We start from the raw sequence: 25,058 nt of genomic DNA, 5'->3' as shown, positions 1-25,058 counted from the left end.
CAGATTAGCGGATAGTTCCCTCTCCGATGACTCCAGATAATCGATCCATTTCTCAACATCTGCCACTCTTGTGACCAACTCAGAGAATTTTATTTCCATCGCCATAATCGATCAACGTATTACAGCGAGATCCTCCAAGTCAGCAACAACCTTCGTCAGCATCACCGAGATGTTGGACAGTTGACGCTGAATTTCTTCTCCCGACGTGCCTTCCAACTCGAGTCCCCGGCTCTCAGGGCCGCCAGAGGTTTTAGCTAGAGCACATAAGTGTCTTTTAATGTCTCTAGAGTCTGAGGATTTTGACTTCTTTGCCATGTTTACCTCAAAGAGCAAATATGTAACTGGGTGTATCGAATCTCACCAGATTATAACATGAAAATAATTAAAAACTAGCAAAGTGCGCAGAGCTAGTCGCTCACACGTCTGCTTCTCGCATGGCGTCACGTGACCCCTGGAAAAATCTGTTTTTGTGCCTGACGGTTCTGGTACCCAGAGCTCTGTAGTGCCAGCCAGAAGGCAACAGTTCAAAAAGGTAATGGGCTGGGTGATTGGGGTCCAGAGTGATTTTACCAGCCCTTTTCCTCACTCTGTAAGTGAACAGTTCTTGAAGGGAGGACAAGGGGCAACAATTAATCCACTCAGCAGTCCTTTGTAGTCTTCTGATGTCCGATTTCATAGCTGAACCAAACCAGACAGTTATAAGTGTAGAGGACAGACTCAATGACTGCTGAGTAGAACTGTATCAGCAGCACCTGTGGCAGGTTGAACTTCCTCAACTTGCGAAGGATGTACAACCTCTGCTGGGCCTTTCTCACAATGGAGTCAATGTGGGTCTCCCACTTCAGGTCCTGTGAGATGGTAGTGCCCAGGAACCTGAATGACTCCACTGCTGCCACAGTGCTGTTTAGAATGGTGAGCGGGGTCAATGTTAGGATGTTCCTTCTAAAGTCCACTATCATCTCCACTGTTTTGAGCATGTTGAGCTCCAGGTTATTATGACTGCACCAGTGAGTCAGCTGTTCAACCTCCCTTCTGTATGCAGACTCATCATCATCTTGGATGAGGCCGATGACAGTAGTGTCATCTGCAAACTTCAGGAGCTTGACAGAGGGCCCCTTGGCGGTGCAGTCATTGGTATACAGGGAGAAGAGAAGTGGGGAGAGCACATATCCCTAAAGGGCACCAGTACTGATCGTACATGTGCTGGAAGTGAATTTCCCCAGTCTCACTAGCTGCTGCCTGTCCATCAGAAAACTGGTGATCCACTGACAGATAGACATGGGAGCAGAGAGCTGGGTTAATTTATTCCATAGGAAAACTTGGATGATGGTGTTGAAAGCTGAACTGAAGTCCACAAAAAGGATCCTTGCATATGTCCCTGGTCTGTCCAGATGTTGCAGGATATGGTGCAATCCCATGTTGACTGCATCGTCCACAGACCTGTTTGCTCTGTAAGCAAATTGAAGGGGATCTAGAAAGGGTCCAGTGATGTCCTTCAGCTGGGCCAACACCAGTCTCTCAAATGACTTCATGACCACAGACGTCAGAGCGACGGGTCTGTAGTCATTAAGTCCTTTGATCTTGGGTTTATTTGGGACAGGGATGATAGTGGAGCATTTGAAGCAGCAGGGAACTTCACACTGCTCCAGTGATCTGTTGAAGATCTGTGTGAAGATGGGGGCCAGCTGGTCAGCACAGGATTTGAGACAAGTGGGTCCAGTATATTTCTGTCCCTTGTGGGGCATGTAATGTGCTGTCTGTATTTTGGCAGTTCACGGGTGAGAATGGCTTTGTTGAAATCGCAGAGAATAATAATAAGTGAGTCTGGGTGTTGTTGCTCCGTGTCTGTGATCTGATCAGCCAGCTGTTGCAGCGCTGCATTCACTCACGCATGTGGAGAAATATAAACACTCACCAGAATAAACGAGGAAAACACCCACGGCGAGAAGAAAGGCTACAGTTGATAAAGCGTGCTTCCAAATTAGGACAGCACATCTTCATTAACGTTGTTACATCTGTACACCAACTTTCATTGATGTAAAAGCATGTTCCACCGCCTCTCGTTTTCCCCATTAACTCCGCAATGCGATCCGCTCTGAAGAGCTGAAAGCCCAGCAGATGTAACGCGCTGTCTGGAATGGCTTCAATCAGCCAGGTGTCTTTGAAGCACAAGGCAGCAGAGTTTGAACGGGTGAGGAGATGTAGTTCATCCGTTTTGTTAGGGAGAGAGCGGAGATTTGCTAGATTAATACTTGGCAGTGCTGTTCAAAAGCTCGCTTCCCTCGCCTGTGTCTCAAAGCGCGCTTAAACAACACAGCTGTGCCTCCGACTAAAATGTCCAGCAAAACTTCCGAATAGTCGAAAACTTTTGGGGTGAAAAGATTGTCTGGTATGTGCTGCCGAATGTTCAGCAGTTCGTCCCTGGTAAAACTGATAGGAAAAAAAATTACTAAACGCAGGACATTGGAGGTGGCCATCTGCGGTGCCATCCACCATTTGTTGATATTTTGTTCTAGAATATTTTGTTCTAAGCAAAATTTTTCAAAACAAGAGAGGTATCAGATCTATCGGGTCCAGAGGTGTGAGTGTGTGTTTGTGCTTGCAACAGACCTTATTCACAGTAGCACCATCTTTGATTTTCAATGGGAATGAAAATGAGGCTGTGAGGGATAGACGTACTGTCACTTCAATAGCATTCACTGCATAAAGATTCTAGATCACATCTGATTTTCCACAACTCATGCTTTCTGGAGTTTTATGTCTACTGAATGTTCTTGGGAAGATATTTTTTCAATGGTTTGTCCACGGAGCCATCCAAAAACGCATAAATTGCAGTACAGCCCATTGAAGAGACTGTACGTCTATCCCTCACAGCCTTGTTGTCATTCTCGTCAAAAATCAAAGATGGTGCTGCTGTCAATAAGGTCGACTTTAGGCTACTGCTTGTTTTCCATCCGCAATTTATTTTTATGTCTTTCCTGATCGTGATAAAAAAATAGTCTTTGATTCTCCACCCAGGACTCCATCATGAAATTCAAGAAATTGCAACAGCAGCACAAAAGGTATTTTTAACACTATACATATACAAAGTATTACTTATTTTCAAAGTGTTATGACTGACTGAGCTGAAACTTAACACGAAAACAAATTTGTCTTCAGATTTTAATTGTATGGATCTGCATTGCCTGTGCTGTGAATAGTGTACTTGTGGACAACCTTATGAGATTCCTTATAGTTGCAGTATGACAGATAATTATTCCACAATTAATAATTTCTTTTTATTTCTTCGTTATGTTCAGGTGGCTTTGGAAAATGTATGTGTGTACTGACATTTAACAATTGAAAATGTATGATGTAAGTGTTTTCCTTTTAGTTTGGTATCTGTCTATATTAAGTTTTTTTTTTTTTATTGTTTCCTTTTATTTAACTAATTTTCACATTGTACTTGGTCATAATTTTAAAATATTAACTTATAGTGATATGAAATATAACATATAATAGAATGATAGACATCAATGTACATGGATATTTAAATTAGGTCAAATGATCCTGCAGTTAATTACCAAAAATGACTAACAAAGCAATCCTATGAAAAACGAATGGTCTTGTCTTTGTTTCCATCTGCTGAGTGTTCTTGGAAACAGCAGCATCTTTTTTTTAGAGGATTTGCTGTAGACAGACCAACTCAGTTTCATAATAACTTGCAACATTTACAACACATATTACCTTCAGATCTTTCACAAACTAACTATATCAACATTAAGCAAGCTATGTCTGTAAAATTCATTAGTAAAGATACAATGGAATTTGGAGATACTTTTAGCTCATTCATAAAGAGGAGGACAGTGTTCATTGTTTTGCAGTGTTGCTCTTGTAGTACATCTGATATATTTTGTCTATAGATGACAGCTGTAGATCACATCTTTGTGAGTCGCAATGTGTTCAGACGCACTCCAAGCACTGTGGCCCCTGCAGCATAACAAATCTCTCTCAGGATCCCATTCCAACAGTTCTGCTCCTCATCAAACCTGTCAAGCAAATCATTAGTTTTTCAATGTCGATTTGTTCACTGAGACAGTTGGACATAACTTTATTCTCAAATGTATGACTAGGTTTCCTAAGCTCAATAAATCTAATTGAACCAATCTGAGTTATCAAGTAACCTCAGACAGGTTTGGAACAACATGAAGGTGAGTAAATGACGACAGAATTTTCATTTTTGAATGAACTATCCCTTTAATTAAAAAACTCACCTCCATATGTCATTCATCTCAGTGGGCTCCATTTTGTCTGTGGTCTCATTGGGCATCATGGCAAAACCCCCCACAGCATACAAGCAGCCACCCAGTTCGGTCAGGTTAAGAGAGCTCCTCTCCTGAGGGAACTCTACAAACTCTGACCAGCTAAGCAGAAGACAAACAAAATACCAATTTCCCTTATATATTCAAATGTCTTATGTATGTATATACACTGAATGTGATAAATAAATGTTTCACTCACGAGTTGAGGGCAATGTCATAGACCTCCACACTGCTAGTAAGACCGTTATCAGTGACTCCAGTCACTACATAGATTTTGTCTTTGTGAACAGCAGTGCCAAACAGTGAGCGGGCTGTTTTCATAGGTGCCAGATCCTTCCATTCAAACTTGGTGGGGTCATAGACACACACTCTCCTTAGGCACTTCCTATATCAAAACATTTCATTTGAAACATTTGACGTCAAAATGTAACAACATGAGTTTGTATATTAGGCAAGAATTAGCCTCTAAGAAAGTCCTTTAAAGCAATAGTATACCTAAAAAATGAACATTCTGTCATTATTTACTCAACCTCATATTGTTCCAAACCTGTATGACTTTCTTTTTTCTGTGGAACACAAAAGGCAAATTGTTCATGAATATCCTGGCCACTCTTGGTAAATTTTGGTCTATTCCTCTAGCACATCTATTATGACTTCAGAAAACTTGGAATGTATCACACTAGTCATATAGGGGTCATTGACGAATAAGACTGTCCGAGGTGATACAAATGAGAAATTGTTTAATTGGTAATCTAGTTTAAAACACATTCGTCAAGTTCATATAAATTCCTATATAATGTTTTTTTAAGTTCATATAACTCTTTGAGTACATGTTGGTTTCACAATTTTTTAAAAAAAACATTTATAGCATATTTGACCAAAAATTGATTTAATTACTTTATTCATTTAAATTTAAAATCATTCATTTAAAAAAAGTTTTTTTTTTCTTTTTACGAATATCATGATTTTTTTTTAAATAATATAAAACAATTTTCTCAGGGTTATACCAAATGACCAGAACAAAATGTGCCTTTTCATAAAAAAAATAAAGAAAAAAAGATTAATATTTAATGGTAGCATAAATAGCTTTTTTTTTTTCTTTTTTTTTTAACAAAATGGCTACCTTCATGTTGGTTATGACTTTAATTTGGTGGAAAAAGGTTTTTCAAATATTAATCATGTTTTAAAATTGTTTCACTGCTTTTTTTTTTTTTTTAAGAAATCATAATAAAATATTATTCTGCACTATCCACATTAACTGCACTATTTCTTTTTTTAAGAATATAAGCTTTTAATGAGACTTTGTTTCTTTTTTTACTGTCTCCAGGCGGTTACACCACATAACATTTTTACTTTATGCCCCAGAAAAAATAACAAAATGACTTTGAACATAGTAATTGAAAACATGTTCATCAAAGTAGAGGTGTATTCAAGTAATTGTTTTGTGTGCATTGCATATGTAATTTCTGAATTATTATTTGATAGATCTGGACAAAAGAAATGTGTGTCACGTCATTTACCAACCATTTTTATGATACTTTTATTGTTTTGCTTTTTGTTTTTATTTTGTCATTTTGGAGCTTGACAGTCCTAATTTACTTACATTATGTGGAATAGTGTGAAGAATCAGTTATCAACTTTGTGTTCCACAGAAGAAAGAAAATCATATGGGTTTGGAACAACATGAGGTGATTAAATAATGACAGAATTTTCATTTTGGGGTGAACTATCCCTTGAAATCTTATTCACCCACTTGCTCTCAGTTTTTCCACCTATCGTATAGACCAGCCCTTTGTGTGAGATGGTTCCATGTCCATAAACTGCATACGGAAGAGGGTCAGACTCTCCCCATTTGAATGACCTGTGTAAATAAATAGGGAATTATCAATGAAAGCAAATCAGCATTAACTTCATCCATGTCAATTACAGCATCCTATTGACTGTGAACACATTTTCTTTGTCACATCTCGTGAATGTACTCACTGTCTGTCGTAGATCATAACAGAATCAAGTGCATGTTCTCCCTCCTTCAGTTCTTTTCCTCCAACCACATAGATGGAGTTCTCAGCCTCTGCCAGGCCAAACAGGCAGCGAGGGTTCGGTAGTGAAGGCATCCCCAACCATTCTGAACTCATAGGATCAAACTGCGGGATAAAGTACAGTTCACATAAATTCAACAAGAGTTGTTTGCTTGGTTCCCTTCAGCATAATATCAAATTCAAGCAGTTTTCAAAGGCTTCATTGAAATGAATGTGGAAAGTTTGTCATGTTAGCATATTGAAAACATGACTCAGCTGCTCAGTTTGTGGGGATTCGCACAAACGTATTTTTGGATTCAGATCCATTGTGCTGTGAGTCATTGATTTGTAATACAGACATACTTAGCAGCATTAGTAAGACACTAAAAAGAACATAAACATATGTTTACCTGCAGAAAGTATGAACTCAAAGGCACATCTTTATTTTCCTCACTGTACAGGAGACCTCCAGCAACAAAGATCTGATTCTCCTTTGTGACAATACTGCAGTGATTCTTTGGGATCTCTGTGGATGATGATGCCATATAGCACTCATTTGAGACAGGCTCGTAGGCTACCGTTCCTGCATTGCTAATCATTAATATAAGGTCTGTTTGAAACATCCCAAAACGTGGGTTGTCGTTTAGGATCCCTGGCAGCAAACCCTCTTCATCCTCATCATCACAATATGCCGTTGCTCCTTCCTTCCCATGCGATGACCTCTTGACCCTATGTAGCAGTCCTCTCTGTGCATCCTTGATAAGCTGGAGCTCCTTCTTGAGCTCCTGGTTCATCTTGATTAATCGATGACCCTCTACTTTCTCATTAAAGTAACTTGTTGGCATAAGACGGAAGCGTACACAGTGGAGAAGTTTTGGCAAGTCCTTTAGCCTTTCCACCGTGTCATACTGAACCCAGTCCATTAAAGACTCAAACACCAGCTCTTCTCGCTCAACATTCAGGGAGTCACATGTGATGATAGCAGCCAACTCACTGGGGCCGAGTTGATGGAAGTCCTGGTCCCGGATGATGAGTTGATACCGTTCGCAGATGAAGTCTCGCGCCTCCATAGCCAAGCGTGGACAGTCCAGTAACAGCCCCAGTCTGAAGATGGCCAGACAGTTACTGAGAACCAGTTTCTGTTGCAGATAGGACACACACACACTGAAGATTGAAGGTATCTGGTACATGTTGGCTGCCATGAAAATGTCTTGGACATTCTGCTCAGTAAGATTGATGTCCGAGGTGTATATGTATCTCAGGATCATTCCCATGACTCCAGGCTCTATGTCTTTTAGAACAATCTCCTGTTTTTTGCTCTCCTCCAGATCTGAGAGGAACATGGCTTTGAAGTAAGGGCTGCTGGCAGCTAGCACCAGCCGATGACAAGGAAACTCTCTGTCTTTGATCTTCAGAATACAGTCCACAAACTTGTTAGTCTCCAGAAGATCACACAGCCCATCTTGTAGTAGCGTTTGCTGATACATCCGAGGCTCTGTCACTGGGTCCACAGACATGGAGGCCATCTTGTTATGGTTTGACGTGATATTTCAGTAAGAGGGAGGGGGGTCCTGGTCTTCTACTGCAAAATTGGACTGATTGTATTAACAGCGTTACTCTAAAAGAGATGTGGTGGAGGATGATTCCATGGTGTGTTGGTTTGGTGTGGCCCCTTTCCTCAGCTGTCACAAGATATCAGCAAATGTCTATCCATCTATATATAGAAATGCACAAACGAACCTCACTAAATTTAAGAGGGCCTGAAATTCAAGCTGTAACCCCCCACCCCCACTACCACCCCCACCCCACCAGACGGAGCATGTCAACAGCTGTCATGTTGCTCAAAGAAACTATCAAGTTGTAGAACCTATGAAAAAGAACAGTAGAGCACCACAACAGGGTTGCACAGGAATGTCAACAAATTGGAAAGGATGTAAGAAAAAGACCAGTCCCATGTCAGAACATTCAAAAGCAACAAAAAGAAGCAGAAATGTCTTAGTTTGTGGGGTTACGGAGGACAGTATACTGTCCTTTTATTAACTCTCTCTAGTGAGGACCTCTAGTGGAGCTGCTCGATCCCATGGGCTCTTACCACAACTGGCACCAAAGTGGCACCAAATGGAATTGCAATAAGGGTTGTCATAATCCTCTAGGGCTAGTTTATTTCCTAATATCAAACGTCATTTAAATATAACATATATTACACATGAGAAAAACACTGTCCATAATTTGTCCATAAGTCTTTATTTAATATGAAACTATTACAATTTTTGTCAAAATATCAGTTACTGTTACTATTGTGAAATCGTGATACATTTTAGTAAGAGTGATGATGTGATTTGAAAAAACTTTATTTTGGCGCATAACACACTTTTGCTCTTTTCTTCCTCAGTGCTGTGTATAATGTCAGGACTTTAGCTGTTTGAGAGGTTTGACTTCCTCCATAGTGCTTTAAACTAGAAAATTGTCACTTAAATTCAGATGAGTCGCATCAGTTTTGTGGTCTGCGTCGCGATATCAAGGGAAGCCGGTTAACGTGCACGCGCTCCAAAGATACAGTAGGTTAGTCAGAGCAGCTGGTTTTGTCATGGCTTGCGCAACCCTCACATGAAAATTATCCTATTGCAGACGAGAAGCATATTTAGTGTGTATAAAGCACTGAATATGAGATCAGGGGCGTAGATTTCAGAGGAAATGGGGGGAGGTGAAACATTTTCAATGAAGAGATAACTGTGGCATTGTTCTTTTCCTGCCATCAGCGACACTATCCGAACAGACCTGCGACCCACTTTTGGGTTGTGATCCACCAGTTGAGAAACACTGTTATAGACAGTTCCAATTTAAAGTTATAATAATCCTTCAAGGTGTGTAAATATAAGGAAAAGACTAATTTGTGCTCATAATCCCATGTAAATGACGAAAAATCCACAGGAGGACAGAAAACTAGGAGATACTGTATGTAATTTTTCCACAGTGTATATTTTAGGCCTTTTAATCAACCCAAATCTCCAGTGTGCCTCTCAAAGCTTAATGTAGGACAAAGCCTAATAGGGGAATGTGTCCACACCATATTATCTAATGGAGTGTGACATGAGCAACATTTAAAAAATGTGGCTGTTAATCTTGACAAGGAGGTAAGCATGGTTAAATGTGGACAAGTGACTAAGCTCTTTGCACTTAAAATAGTGGCATGTGGTAACTTATAAACATGCATTTGAATTTAAACAGGGACAAAATGGAAAATAAAACCAAAAATATGTCTTTATGGAATGTTCCGTAGGCCTAACTTTTGTGTCATAAAATAAAGGTTATAAACTGAAGAATATAAAAATCGACACCAAACCAAATACCAAACATTTCACATTTTCTCTTTATTTTTCAATATTATTTATTTTTCAATATATTATTTATTCATAAAATATTTGGCAAGCCCATCCTTTAAATATCCATTTCCATTTAAAATACAAATAAAAAATGCACTTGTTGATTTGTCTGTATATTTGCAAGTTTATGTCAGAGGAAAGGTTGCATTTGGCTACAGCAAGTGCACTTCAGAACTATTCACAGTTAAAAATGTCTTGTTTTTTAAAACAGACTTGTGCAAAGCAGTGACCATAGTGATTGGACTGCGTCAGTCTGGCATGGAAGCTCAGTGGCAGAATTAACAAGAGGGACCTCAAGAGCTGGATCGGATTCAATGACCTCCTTGTCCTTTACTCTGCCTTCTGTTTGCCCAGCTCTGGAGGTGCCACTGGTTCCGGATCATCCAGCAAAGCCTGCTTTCGCTCTCTCTCCTTTATCAGCTGCACGCCACAGTAAGTCACAAACAGTACTGAGAGAGTGGACAGGGGGAAGCCTGAGGGAATCACAAGGGAGCTATTATTCTCCATGTACAAGCTATGTTTTTGCATTCCTCTGGAGTTGTTGTGCTGATACAACTTTATATTTAGCAACATTTTTGATGTAGGCTATATATATATATATATATATATATATATATATATATATATATATATATATATATATATATATATATATATATATCAGACATATAAAAACAGCACATGATATACAAGTAATTTACATACCTATGTATTGAATGTTTAATACATTCTACACAATATTCTAGTTAAATTTTTTTCAGTTTTCATTATCATTATACTGCACATTAAAACAAACAACTTACCTTTAAAAAGCAGTCTCTTAGCAACCAGCTGAGCAAAATCCAGACTGTTCAATGCCAGGACATTGTACAGGACAATTTGCCAGAAGTTAACAGCGTTGAACAAGCCTCTGATTCGGCGTGACATTGCCTCAGACATAAGACCCCGCTGGAAAAATATTCAAATTACATTATGGCTGTACTTCAACACTTAACCATGTAGCGTGTGAAACATATCTGTGGGATGCAGGCTATTCAAGGATTATATAATATTCAAAAGTCATTCAAAGAGAATTACTTGGTAGAGGGATGATACTATTGAAAGCCAAATGCTCAAATTCAAGACACTGAATTAAACTCAGTGGATGCGTCTCTGGAATCTTACCTCAATGGTGGAGAATGGTGGGAGTGAGAAGAACTTGGCCACCCACAGTTCAAAATTTAGGCCAAAGCAGTTAAAGAAAGACCAAATGTAGACCAGTTCACAGGGTCCAAGCCACAGGGTTGTGACAGCAAAGGTGCAAATGGTTGCAACAAGCTCCTTGAAGATAGCATCATGGTTTTCTCCAATATAGTCATAGACATATCTTTAACAAAGAATAGGATAATTGATTCTGTATATACACTCAAGGATTTTTGACCAACTCATATGGAAATATATGTTAAAACAATACAGATGAACATATTATTTGCTCACTTGCACAGCCAGTCATTGATTCCTCTGTCAAAGTGCCTGAAATAGTCAATTTCAGAAGAAACTCATGTTTAATTATCTGCTTGCACCATATGTCAACTTCTACCAAAAACATACTCTCTTTATTTTCTCACACTTCTCTTCTGTTCAAAGGAATACTTACGTTTCAGCGAAGACATAGAGCATTGTGATGCATTTAGGGGGCTGGGGAGGGTCCAGATGGTCCAGTCTGGATACCGTGTTAATGACACCAAACATAACGGCTGCTTTCACCCAGTCATACACCAGATTGGAGTATGCCAACCCAGCTGAAATGCAATACAAGTAGTATTGTTGTGATAGTGAAACAAAAATGAAATGGCACAAAATAGCACTTGAACTTAAATAGTTCAAAACTAACTTTATTTAAAATAATAAGCTATTTCTTAGCTTCCACCCTTCATCTCCAACTATTTACTAACAATAATGAATTTGATAAAACTGACCCAAAGACCAATCAGACAGTTGCTTCACAAGCTTCAAATCGCTTGGGATGGTCAAAATGTACAAGAAATGGAAGAAGACATCCACCACCAAAATAGCACCAAGGTGAACCAAAGCATGAATGGTGATGTTCCACATCTCTCTCTCCTTACGAGTCAAGTTAGAGTTGTTAGCCTAAGAATATCAAAGGGATCAGTGCATTTACTTAACCAGAGTGGCACAATCAAGAACCAAGATTCAGAAGACTGGGCCTTTAAAATTTGCTTGAGTAATTAAAATGTTTTCTTTAGAATAATTAACTTCTGGATATACAAGACTCACCTGCTCATGGAATCGATCAAAGGTCATGACAGGTCCAAAGAAGAAGAAGGGGAGGTAGAAGTTGTACTTGATCAGATCCATGAAACTGTAGTTGCCGTCTTTCTTCTCACAATTCTCTAAGGCAAAGCTCATACAGCGCATAATGGAGAACCCACAACCTCCATAGAACAGGACGTCTTGCAGATCAAAGGAGCCTGTTACAATGCCTTCCTGCATTAAAACACAGAGAGATAATCAGAACATCGAAATTACAAAGCTATCTGTATTTTTCACATGCTTTCATGGACACTTGGGTCTCACTTTATATTAGGTGTCTTTAACTATTATGTACTAACATTAAAATACATACAAAACAATGTATTTATTGTGTAACTACATGTTGTTGTGAAAAATTCTATCAAGATTCATGCTTTCTACTACTGAGGTTGGGGAATAATTAGGTTTAGAAGTAGGGGTAGGGTTAGGGGTTAGGGTTTAGGGGTAAGGTTAACAGTGTTACTACAGATGTTATTACATGCAGGCACTTTAAATGTAAGTACACTGCAACAACACGTATGTACATAATAAGTACATTGCAGGTGCGGCTCATCTATATGGGCAGGTAGGGCAGAGCTCCACCTAAATATCCATCCCCTTGAAAACTGATATTACTTTTGCTGGTGATTGAACCCATGCCTGTCTGTATTACTATGTTTATTATTATTAAAGCTGCGCATGGATCTCAACTCTGTTGACTCATCATTACAGAAGACTTCGCCACAAACCGATCCAGCGGCTTTTCTGCAGCTCACCACCAAGGTCTCAGCGCAAGCGGATGTATTGGCCGTACACCACCAACAACTTGACTGGCTGACATCATTAACAGAGGAGCTTGTTAAGACCTTGCAAAGCCTCCGTTTACCAACACCAAACCCTTCAGCCTCTTCATCTAATCCAGCGGCTTACCCGGCCTCACCTAGCACATTCACCACTAACCCACACCTTGCCTTTCCTGAGAAATTAAATGGGTCACCAACTAAAGGTAAGGGATTTCTGTTCCAATGTTCTCGGTTTCTTAATCAACAACCCACACTATACCCCACTGATGAGAGCCACATTTCATTTGTTTGTTCGCTGCTTACCGGTAAGGCGTTAGACTGAATTACAGCGGTGTGGAACGGTGACAGAACAACATTCCCTTCTTTCAGTTACTTCCTCCAACGATTTCATGCTGCTTTTGAACATCCAGTAGGAGGCAAAGACACCGGAGATCAACTGCTTTCTGTTCATCAAGATAATGCTCCACGCCATGTCACAGCCAAGCCTGAGTCTGCTCCATGCCATATCACAGTCACGCCTCAGCCTGCTCCATGCCATGTCACAGCCACGCCTCAGCCTGCTCCATGCCATGTCTCAGCAACGCCTCAGCCTGCTCCAAGCCATGTTACAGCCAAGCCTGAGTCTGCTCCATGCCAAATCACAGCCACGCTTCTGCCTGCTCCATGCCATGTCTCAGCAATGCCTCAGCCTGCTCCAAGCCATGTCACAGCCAAGCCTGAGTCTACTCCATGCCAAATCACAGCCACGCTTCAGCCTGCTCCATGCCATGTCACAGCCACACCTCAGCCTGCTCCACACTATGTTCCAGGCAAGTCTGAGTTGGTTCCATGCCATGACATATCCTTGCCTTCCGCGGCCCCAGTCTTGAGGTCCTTCATGGCCCTTGTCTCCAAGTTGAATTATCCGCTACTTATATCGGTGCGTAGGGCCACAAAAACCCTTTCCCACAAATCAGTGCCCTTGCCTGCCACGGTCACTGAGCCGACGCCCATGCCTGCCATGGCCAACGAGCCAATGCCCATGCTTGCCACGGCCAACGAGCCAATGGCCACGCCTGCCACAGCCAACGAGTCAATGCCCATGCCTGCCACGGCCAATTAGCTGGAAGCTTCGTCCTTCCCAAAGCCAGCGTTGCCAGCCTCGTCCATCCCAGAGCCAGCGTTGCCAGCCTCATCCATACCAGAGCCTGCATTGCCAGCCTCGTCCATCCCAGAGCCTGAGTTGCCAGCCTCATCTGTCCCAGAGCCTGCACCGCCAACTTCGGCCTCCCGGAGGAGGAGGAGGAGGAGGAGAAAGGCTTCCGTTTCTCTGCCCATGTTCATGACCACAGAGGTTATCTCTGAGTCTCAGCCTATGTTCATGACCACAGAGGTCGTTTCCAAGTCTCAGCCCATGTTCACGACCACAGAGGTCGTCTCCGAGTCTCAGCCTATGTTCACGACCACAGAGGTCATTTCCAAGTCTCAGCCTATGTTCACGACCACAGAGGTCGTTTCCAAGTCTCTGCCTATGTTCGCGACCACAGAGGTTGTCTCCAAGTCTCTGCCCATGATCACGATCACAGAAGTCGTTCCCGAGTCTCTGTCCATGCTCACGACCATGGAGGTTGTTCCCGAGTCTCTGTCCATAACCATGACCATGGAGGTCGTTCCCGAGTCTCTGTCCATGCCCATGACCACAGAGGTCATTCCCGAGTCTCTGTCCATGCCCACGACCACAGGGGTCACTCCCGAGACTCTGCTCATGTTCGCGACCACTGAGGTCATTTCCCAGTCATCCTGGACTCTTAGTCTCGAGCCTACCACGGCTCCGCCTTCTACGGCTTCGCACCTTGAGCCTGCCACGGCTCCGCCCTCTACGGCTTCGCCCCTCGAGCCTGCCACGGCTTCACCTTCTACGGCTTCACCCCTCGAGCCTGCCACGGCTCTGCCTTCTACGGCTTCGCCCCTTGAGCCTGCCATGGCTCCGCCTTCTACGGCTTTGCCCCTCGAGCCTGCCACGGCTCCACCTTCTATGGCTTCACCCCTCGAGACTGCCACGGCTTCGCCTACTACAGTTTCGCCCCTCGAGCCTGCCACGGCTCCGCCTTTCATGGCTTCGCCCCTCGAGCCTCCTACGGCTCTGCCTTCCACGGCTCAGCATTCCATGGCTGCACCCTTTGAGCCTCCTACAGCTCCGCCTACCACGGCTCCGCCCTCAGAGTCTTCCATGGCTCCAGTCAAATGGACTCCATTTTCCATAATCCCCGTACCTAGCACTGATTACCTGCTCACCTGTTTCTCATTAATTCAGCTATTTAAGACTCACTCTCACTCTCTCTCATTGCGAAGACTTGTTTTGCCCTGGCTGACATTTCTGAGTGTTCCCTGAGTTTATTGCATTTCCTGTGTTTGATCCTGGACTGTTTATCCTGTTTTCACCCATTGCTGCCTGCCTACTATTACTGTCTTGATTTTCTGGATATAACCTGTGATTGTCTGCCGCCTGCCCTAACCTCTTTCCTGTTTATTGACCACCTCTCTGGATGACCTTGAATATTACTGTTGCTGGTGATTGAACCCATGCCTGTCTGTATTACTACGTTTATTATTATTAAAGCTGAACATGGATCTCAACTCCGTTGACTCATCATTACAAAAACATAGAGCTATACTATAAACTGCTATCAATGTAATTTTTTTTTGCCTGTAAATGTTTTCAAAATGATGACATACGTATTTAAAAGCAGGCCTAGTAAAAGTTTTTATCCTATTTTTAAGTCGTAAAGTAGCTGAAAGCTCCGTTAAGCACCGTTCACACCACCACCGGCATACATAGTGACACAACCAGATTAATTTTCAATGAGAGCACAGCGACTTCCGGTGACATGAGCTGCTACAACCGTTGGCAACAGAGATTGAAGTTTCAAGCAACAAGACAAGTTGAGAAAACTTCAACTTTATGCAAATGACGAGCAACATTCCCAAGCGACTATCAATGAGAATGAAGACAATGGAGCTCACATCACCTGTCTGCTGTGAGTGAAGATAATGGAGACAAATGCAGGCAAGATGGAGGAGAAGTTAAAAGTTTCTGTGAGCAATTTTACTGTTCTATATCATTTGTCTGTAACCACATGCATGAATATGGGCTAATAAAATTATGCGTGGAAAACCGAGTCATTTAAGTTTGATTTGTATATTGATATAATGTTCATCTTGTTTAATAATATGGTGCATTTAGCACTGCTGCAGATTATATAAAATGCTCTCCCCTGGAGAATGTTCATTTTTAGAGGCAAGAGAACTGATTCCTTGTCAAAATAGAATAACATCTTTGTTTTATCAGCAGTATCATCTGTAATCAGCATTTCAAAATCTACTATGGCCAGTTGTGCTGTCCACCAATAACATTACAGCAGCTGTAGGAACGCCCACTAGTGACACCAAGCGACAATGCTGCCAGCGGTGTGAACTGGGCTTTACACAATGTTTGACATAGATATACAAGCTTGTAGGACAGAGAGTCTGCTGCCCTCCCGAACTCCACAGTGCCCCTCAGTTTTTCCAATGGAAATTTGTGGTCAGATATGGTACTGCAATGAGCCCTCATTAGCCATGTTTCCACTATTGGGCCAAATAAGGGTGTGCTAGTGCGTGCCAGGGCAATTTGCATTCCCACTGTCACTTCCGGGGCTTCATCGTACCTCCTCGTACCTCCAATGGCCTTTGGCCTGCCGGGGTGTGTGACGTGGTCACCAGGGTGGTACATTAAGGGAGGGTTTCAGGGCAAAACTGTAGGGCTATTGGCTCGATGGTGGGAACGCAGATCAATTTTGGGCTCGTGGCTCCAGGTCCAAGGCTATTGTCCCCCGCTGGCCAGTTGATAGCCCTGGCTCGTACTGGCCCAACAGTGGAAAATTGGCTATTGAGATGCACTGGGGCAGAAATTAATCTGCCCATATGTAGTGCCAAACCAAAGGTAACGTTAGTATTAGTGCATGCCAGCAGAATAACAGACTGCGAACATGGTGAGCGCTATCGATGAACGTATGTAACAGCGTGTCATTTCAGTTGCAAGTTCAAGACAAATTTGCCATCAAACAACTTGGTCCTGACAAGCCAGACATAAAAAAAATTGTTTGGCAATCAAAAGAAAAGGGTAGGTGATAAGACACTGTATATTTTGTATGACAACAAATTGTATGTCAAAAAGCCTTGGCTCTTGAAACTTTCTGTTTTAAATTTACTGTGATTTAAAACATTAATATCATTATAAAGCATTTCGTTTTTTAGAAATGTGGAAACATGTAAATGGAATTTAGATAGTTCTTTTTCTCTCCCTCTCCTCCCTGGGGTTCTTCAACAACACTTAACATTATAAAATAACATCTGATTTAGATTTTGATAGATAAAGCATTCTTATTTAGAATATTAGTATCAACATTATGTTCTAAGAGAGCCGCCTTGTGGTGGAATATTACAAGTATCCCATATATTGTGTCAGCGCATTTTTGTTTAAATAATGGATTGAATGAGTTAAATAATATTAAAAAAGAAAAAGAAAAAGAAAAAAAAAGGAGCAAAATCTGCCCCACCTATAACTGTGGTCACTAGCATCTACTGATACATTGTATCAAATACTTAGTAATATATGTTACATAGTAGTTGAAGACACCTAATATAAAGTGGGTCAAATAAATATATAGGGAGAGATGTGTAATATAATGTTGGATTTGGTCAATTTGTTGGGTTTAACTTTATTTTTTGGTAAGACTATAGGGGAAACGTTTTATAACAGGCATATATACTTTATGTGTTGATTGTAACAGTAGTTTGTATACTGTTATTACCATATTACAGTATACATATATGTATCTATGAGTAACATCTATGAGTTTTCTCACCTGCCAACTGTTAAAGGGCTCCATCTTGAAAGTTGCCAGGCTGGTAAGACCAGCAACAAAGCAGAGCCACTTCCTCTTGATGAGTGCCACGCTGTAGAGGACGATGCAGTGAGACAGGATGAGAGAGATGTACGTCCATCCCATAGTAATCAGGACAGCTAGAGATCCATACATCATATAGATCAATGATCTGTGCTGTGGGTTAGGAAGAAAAGCAGTATTTTATGTGAAAAGACAAATTTCTATCATCCAACTGGCACATGCAACAATAATAAATAAAGGAAGGGCTTTTAAACATTAGATATTTACAGAGATGTGGAAACAGGAGTTGAGTTAGAAAGAATAGTATAGATGAGTATTAGCTGTTGTAGTAGCAGCTGTATTAATCTATCAAATAGTATCAAAGCAAATTAGTCACAAGAACTTTCAGTTACCTTGTATCCATCTATACCAATCTTCATTTTCAGCAGACAAAAAACAAGAACGCATGTAACATTTCATACAACATTTGGATTAGATCATTTCACAGATGCACTAAATATCAAAAGGCATTTATTTTATTACTGTTGGAACATCAATTCATGCAACACCCACGAACATTCATTAAAAATATCACAACATATATTTTCACTCTTAAATCCCTTTACATAATGCAATGACATACCCTTGGTGACACCATCGAGCAGATTTTAGCAAAGATCACATGACCAGAGAGGGCAAACAAGATGTGATTGCGAAAAGTAGTAAACCACATAACCCATTCGAAATCTGATGCATCCTGTAGAAACAGAGGATATCAGTAATGGAAAGCACTAATATGGTTGTGTTTGGATAATAGGGATATCTGCATTTTAGTGATGTAAATGTATGGTTGTAATATACTTGCCATTTTTCTGCCAAAGTAGTGCCATCCTGGTTTCACACTCTCCCGAAATGCCCGTCTGCTTACATTCCCTAGATAAAAAAGGGAAAAGGTTTCAGGATCAGTGTAAATTGGTATTTCCAAAGATGTAATGATAAAACTTGCCCACATGATCATGTTTTTTTTCTATTTGATATAAAAAAGGAGTCAGACTTTTTTTTTTGTAACATTACAGTATGTATTACATATGCCATCTCTGCAGACATCTTACCCTTGTTTTACATGTGCTGTTATGGGGGGGGGGGGGGGGGTGTATAAGAATTAAAAATATAATATACCTTTTGCATAAATTATTTGAGAGTCACTGGGAGTTGAAAAAAGTCAATCTAAGACTGGAACATTAAAAATGACGGCCAGTCTGTGCTTCTGTTTATATTCCAAAAAATATACAGACATGATCGATATCTGATCTTTAAAAAGGACAAATCAGGACATGGCTGGCTTGCTCCAGTACCAGCACGAAAGTCGATCAGCAAAACAGTTTGCCCACACAAAACAATTTATACTTGCATAGTGTAAAGTGCTCCAGTTCACAGTTAGGACAAGAACAATTGCACCTTTACTCTGTGTGGATGGCACTTTTGGATGGTGTTCTAGGACATTCCTGATGGACACGAACTTTATTCTGAAATATTTGATTAATGTGATGAAAAAAAAATAATAATAATAAGGCAAGGGGTAAAAAATAAAATTTACCACTGGAGGCCTCAAAGATCCAACTGCCTGCCCATAAGAGTGCGAGAAAGAGGACAACAGTGTAGCAGTACAGCTCATACCTGGGAAGGGCTGCCTTGATCCCCATAGTTAACCTGGAAAAAAAAAATAAAAAAATTAAAAAATAAAAAAAATATGAATAGCATTCAGACCCTTAACATTACAAGCTTGTTACATTCATAATCAAATGATCCACGTGACCCATCAGTAGATGATCAGACAAATAAAACAAAAATGTACAGACATCACAAATTTAAAGGAAAATTCCAGGTTCAATAAAAGTTAAGGTCAGTCGACAGCATTTGTGGCATAATGTTGATTCCCACAAAAATTAATTTAGACTCATCCTTCCTTTTCTTTAAAAAAAAAAAAAAAAGCAAAATTGAAGTTACAGTGAGGCACTTACAATGGAAGTGAATGGGGCCAGTCCCTGAGGGTTTTATAAGATTTTAGGGTTTGTTTACATTGCATCATCATGGCAACAAAGTTGTAAATTGGATATAACTTTACACAAAAATAATTAGTAAGCAATTTTATCACACTAAAATCATGTTAACAGGCATATTGTTTATATCTTATTGCTTTATTTTTGAAATAGTGATTATTTTAAAGTTTACGCATTGGCCACCATTCACTTTCACTGTAACCCAGATTATTTTTATTTTTTCTGTCGATTGAGCTTAATATTCCTTCAACTATCCACTAAGAAAGTCAGAGCCAACGGCCTACTCTCAATCAATTGACTGTTTTCAGTCTATTTTTAGTCATGTAAAATGTGGATAAACTAAAGATCTGCTGTCAGGGCCGTTACAGTTCAAACGTCAGTCACACTTAAACTCCTCAGATATCCATGGAACCTTCTGTCTTTTCAACAACTCTACAACAGGGTCGAATGTCCGGTATAATAATACTTTCGGGTTTTGATTATATATATTTGCGTTTAGAGCTAAATCTTAGCCCTACAAATGTAGGCAAAGAAAACACGACGGTTATACAGTTATTTCTATAAAACAGCAGCTGATTCTGACAGTAGACGGGGTAAAATTTCATCCAATGATATCTGAGGACAAACAAAATCTGTCCAATCACAGAGGAATTTTGAGACGTTGATATTAATATTAATGACGTTACAAAGTCGATACACTTTTGGTGAGGTGGAATATAATAAGGTTAGATTTTTATATAAGGAAGTTTCATATATATATATATATATATATATATATATATATATATATATATATATATATATATATATATATATATATGACGTTGATCACTACAACTGCTATGTTCTTCAGAGACTTTAATTAAGAGATATGACCAGTTTTTTTTTCAGGGTTTGACACGCAGAACTACTTGTTTTAGCCTATACTTGCAGAACTGGTTTGCAAAATGCAATTATAACCTGTGAAGAGTGATCTTTTTTAATGCTTCAAAATAGTGTAAAGAGAAGCATACAATAATATATTATAAATATATAAATACAACATTGTAATTTTTTTTTAATGTTTTAAAATGGTCTTAACAGGGCATTTAGGCTATTTAGCCACTGAAAATGCACGCTTTTTCCAAGGATTTATTTTATTTCACTTTTTCATAGCCCAGAAGTTTACTTGGTAAGTTCACATATAACCATGATCATATTATTTTCGTTAACATCGCGTGCAGGCTCAGTCTCAGCAATCAATATAATAACAAGAGAAATATGTCAAAACAAAAGACAAGCAAAACAAAACGAACATTCCAACAGGGCTGACACCCAAATCTAATACTGAGAAGACAGTGACTTAAATGGGAGTGCCTCTTTTCACGGCTCCTCAGAAAACAGCACAGTCAGCTGCGCCTTACAACCTCTTCCTATTTTAGCCCGAGCAGTTGCTCATGGTACAGTGCGGCAGCTGCAGCGCAATGCGATCTCCCACACATCAGGAGATCCTTCAGGAATATGAAAGACCACGGGGTGAACTCCCATATAAACGCACTGTGCAATCACTTAGTTTCATTAAACCATTTAATCACCTAAGAAAACGCCTAAATTAAATGTAGTCATTAGTATTAAGTAATGTAGACGCACATCTAATCTCTTTTTAAATGTAAATGATGCTGCTCAGCTCTAAGCGCCCACACATCGCCTCAGAAGTGGTCCGTGGATGTCTGTTTACAACACAGTGCACATTAAGTACATTAATTCAAAACAAGGTGCACTTGCTCAGTACTAACCTTGTATCTGCCTTTCACAGCCGTTTAGATGTTTGAAGACAGATGTTAACCCCCACAAAATTGAAAGAAAAAAGAAAAGAAAAGAAAAGAAAAGGGGGGTGAGTATGGGCTTCTTCTCTCAATACATCCGTCCCGTTTCCTCAGTGCCGATGGTGCACTCGGTGAGAGGCAACAGTCGCTGGTGTGGATGTGGCGGGAGGGGGTGTAGAGTGTATTTATAATACGGACTGGAACAGCAGAAGGGGTGGCACCAGCACTGTCCATCAAAGACGCGCACAAATTCAAGATCCAGCGCTAAATGGTACAGGTGTATTTTATTGTTATAGAATGTCCGGTAAAATAAATGGTTTCGTAGTTTGTGGTCAGGGGCATGATGTAGACAGAACTGTGTCCAAGAAGTCGAGTGGGGTGAACCATCCTTTAGCATAACTTTAACATTGTATGTATTCTAATTGTACACTGCATTAAAAGAACCTAAAACAAGAAGGCAGGTGATTGACAGTAAACAAATAGGGATATGTGCCCTTCAGGATTCAGGATTCAGATCAATATGGGTGTTTTTACATTTCATCCCCCTAATCTTAATATTTGGTTACTTTCTTGTTTTAAAGCATCTCTGAAGCAACTATCAAACATTTTTAATGTTCTCTGAATGAAATCAGCGAATCATCATTTACTACCTCAAAATATGTCTTTTTCATTCTTGGTTCTTTCACACAGAACTCAGTTATTTTTATTAATGGAATGAATTACATTAGTAGATAATCAAATGTCAATCCATTGATTCATCACAGTCTACAAACATACAACATTAAAATTGCGATTCTATTGAAGAAAATGTTAACCTAATTAACTGGTTTTGTGCAAGCCAAAAATATTATTTAACATCACTGAATCAACTTGAACACATTAGGTTACACCAACAAAACTCATTTCAAGGGTTAGATCAGGTAGAAATAGCTCCTTAAGGTAACAACTGCAGGTTCATTGTAAAAAAAAAAATAAAAAAAATATTTTGACTTTTAGTTATCATAACTTAAAACGTAGAGTTAGAAGTCCCGCCCTGGATTGATCTTGCTGAGATAACTCAATTATCCAAGTTTTTCTTGGATGAACTTGTGATAAGATATTGAACTTGAAAACTATTCAGCTGAAATAAAAAAAAATACAAGTCAAGAGAACTACGCACATCATGCTCACATATTCGGATTCACAACACGCACTACAGTATGAATAAATTATGCAAATTGTAGTTTCACCGCCTTTTACTTCTTTATTTTTTTTTTAACTTTTAGCAGCTTTTATTTATGCTGTTGGTTTTTGTGTTTGTTGTCACTTTCAGTTATTTGTCATGTAGTAATATTTCAAAACGAATCTTTTTACTCAATGATGTGTTTGATTATTGACACCATTATTGTGATTTGTGTGTAAAGAGTTGAGACCCATGTGTGTCGCCTTGAAGTCGGAATAAAATTAAGAGATCACATATTCGTCTCTGATCATCAACTAATCCAGTTACCATCAATTGTCAGTTTATTTTACCTCTGACGATGGGATAGCCTTTACTTTCTCACTGGTTCTCAGTAATAATAAATGATAATAAAAGTATTGATCTTCAAAATTCAAATTGAATTGGATTGGAATTGAGTTGACTGAACTAATAAAGTCAAGTTTACTTAAAAAGACATGAAGCTCATTTAACATGTTATATTGATCAACTTTTTGTTCTGTTTAAACAACTTTCCCTCTTTAAGTTGACACAACTTAAAATGTTAAGGCAGCATGAACACTTTCTTTTTAAGATGTATTTATTGATTTATTTATTTTACAGAGTTGCCAGTATTTACAATGTTTTGCAATTTGCTCTGATTAAATTATTGATACAGCCCTACAATTTGATACAGATAAGGTATAATGGACCACTCATAAATATAAATAGCCTTCTTTGAATGAATATGCAGCTGAAAAAAGTCTGGGATCGATAGCTGCAGTGTGTGTGTGTTGGTCAGGTATTGCGAACATTCTGTGGACCAAATGTCAACACAACAAGGATGGTTAAACCTGAGATCACCCACATGGGGACCAGCTGGTCTTAATAAACATACTAAATAATGTCTTTAATGAAAATCTAAAAAGGCTAAAAGGTTTGAGTGAGGGTTACATTTAGGTCTAGGGTTTAGGGATATATAATTAGCACAGTATCAAAACAATAGGAAAGCTCCCATAAAATAACAAACGTGTGTGTATCCTACAAGTTTATCAATGTACACTTAAATATTATTTAAAAAATGTTTACTCAGAGTTTTTTTTTTTTTAAGTCTTTTTGATGTCACAATTTAAATTTCTAGAAATTTTGTTTTGATAGTTGCTAGTTTATTTGTTTTAACATGAAACGAGTAACAGTAAGAAATTCTGTAAGAAAAAACGAAGCAATGAAATAAGATGTCAGCGAAATTTAATGAAAGTGCAACAAAATATTTGAACAGCAGATGGAGACATGCTATGGAAATCCCTTAAAGGAATATTCCGGGCTCAATAAAAGTTAAGCTCAATCGACAGCATTTGTGACATAACATTGATCACCACAAAAAATCATTTTAACTTGTCCCTCCCTTTTTTTTTTTTTTTTTTTTTTTTTTTTTAAAGGAAAAATCTGGGTTAGTAAAGCATTTACAATGGAAGTGAATGGGGCCAGCCAGTAAATGTTAAAATACTCACTGTTTCAAAAGTATAGTCACAAGACATAAACAATATGCCTGTTAACGTGATTTTAGTGTGATAAAATCGCTTACTAACCTTTTCTATGTAAAGGTATAGCAAGGATTAACGCCACGAATCCTAAAACGACCGTAAAAACAACGATTTAAATGACTTTACAGCTCAAATAATACATGAGTTTTAACAGACTAATTAATGTAAAATTATCAGCTTCACATTTCTGCCTTTAAACCCTCTAAAATTGGGCCCCATTCACTTCCATTGTAAGTGCCTCACTGAAGCCTCAATTTGTGCTTTTTTAAAGAAAAGGTCGGATGAGTTGAAATTAGCCTGTTTATTGTGGAAATCAACAGTATGCCACAAATGCTTTCGATTGACCTTATCTTGTATTAAACCCAGAATATTCCTTTAACCATGTAACATATTTTGTGTTTGAAACCCTTGTGAAAGGCTACTCAAGACACACACTGGCAAATTAGCCTTTTACGGGATTTTACAGTGTGATGCCCAAAGTCTTCAAAGAAAATAACACAATTTATTCGCATCTATAGGCTATGGAAGCAGATCAATCCACTGTTTTACAGATTCAACAACAGCAAAGCAGTTCATGAAGAATCAGTATTGTGAGCTTTATCCATTAATCTGCAAATACATAAAAGGTTTACCCCTCACACTAGGGTGTTTTTGCGTTGCTTTCTTTTCAATAGGCCTACGACGAGGCAAAAGTGGAAACGATTAACTAAACCAAAAGAGCATTTTATTTGGACTTGTCACTCGTTTAAATACCGCAACTCCAACAGT

General features: G+C 39.4%; 2 protein-coding genes across 3 annotated transcripts; both read right to left on the bottom strand.

The window, feature by feature from the left end:
- Positions 1 to 3,253: 3,253 nt before the first annotated feature.
- LOC127441927 (kelch-like protein 40a) lies at positions 3,254 to 7,962 on the bottom strand. Its single transcript, XM_051699506.1, has 6 exons — positions 6,730 to 7,962; positions 6,285 to 6,445; positions 6,055 to 6,162; positions 4,501 to 4,686; positions 4,254 to 4,403; positions 3,254 to 4,028 (listed from the first exon to the last, which is right to left on the bottom strand). Exons 1-6 carry the CDS (start codon positions 7,843 to 7,845, stop codon positions 3,917 to 3,919), a joined length of 1,833 nt encoding a protein of 610 aa, XP_051555466.1. The 5' UTR covers positions 7,846 to 7,962; the 3' UTR covers positions 3,254 to 3,916.
- Positions 7,963 to 9,670: 1,708 nt separating this feature from the next.
- On the bottom strand, positions 9,671 to 21,732 carry hhatla (hedgehog acyltransferase like, a). Of its 2 annotated transcripts, XM_051699508.1 has the most exons (13): positions 21,540 to 21,732; positions 19,302 to 19,414; positions 18,570 to 18,637; positions 18,348 to 18,461; positions 18,118 to 18,138; positions 17,684 to 17,878; positions 11,980 to 12,189; positions 11,661 to 11,832; positions 11,339 to 11,483; positions 11,179 to 11,214; positions 10,867 to 11,068; positions 10,506 to 10,650; positions 9,671 to 10,175 (listed from the first exon to the last, which is right to left on the bottom strand). In XM_051699508.1, the coding sequence occupies exons 2-13, from the start codon at positions 19,405 to 19,407 to the stop codon at positions 10,033 to 10,035; spliced, it is 1,557 nt and encodes a 518-aa protein (XP_051555468.1). In that variant the 5' UTR covers positions 19,408 to 19,414; positions 21,540 to 21,732; the 3' UTR covers positions 9,671 to 10,032. The 2 variants fall into 2 exon arrangements, with proteins under 2 accessions (XP_051555468.1, XP_051555469.1); XM_051699509.1 differs by lacking the exon at positions 18,118 to 18,138.
- Between the last annotated feature and the right edge of the window lie 3,326 nt (positions 21,733 to 25,058).

Source organism: Myxocyprinus asiaticus, chromosome 6, assembly GCF_019703515.2.
Source record: "Myxocyprinus asiaticus isolate MX2 ecotype Aquarium Trade chromosome 6, UBuf_Myxa_2, whole genome shotgun sequence".
NCBI lineage: Eukaryota > Metazoa > Chordata > Actinopteri > Cypriniformes > Catostomidae > Myxocyprinus > Myxocyprinus asiaticus.
Note: the sequence above shows the minus strand (reverse complement) of the source record. Positions and strands in the feature narration are given on the sequence as shown.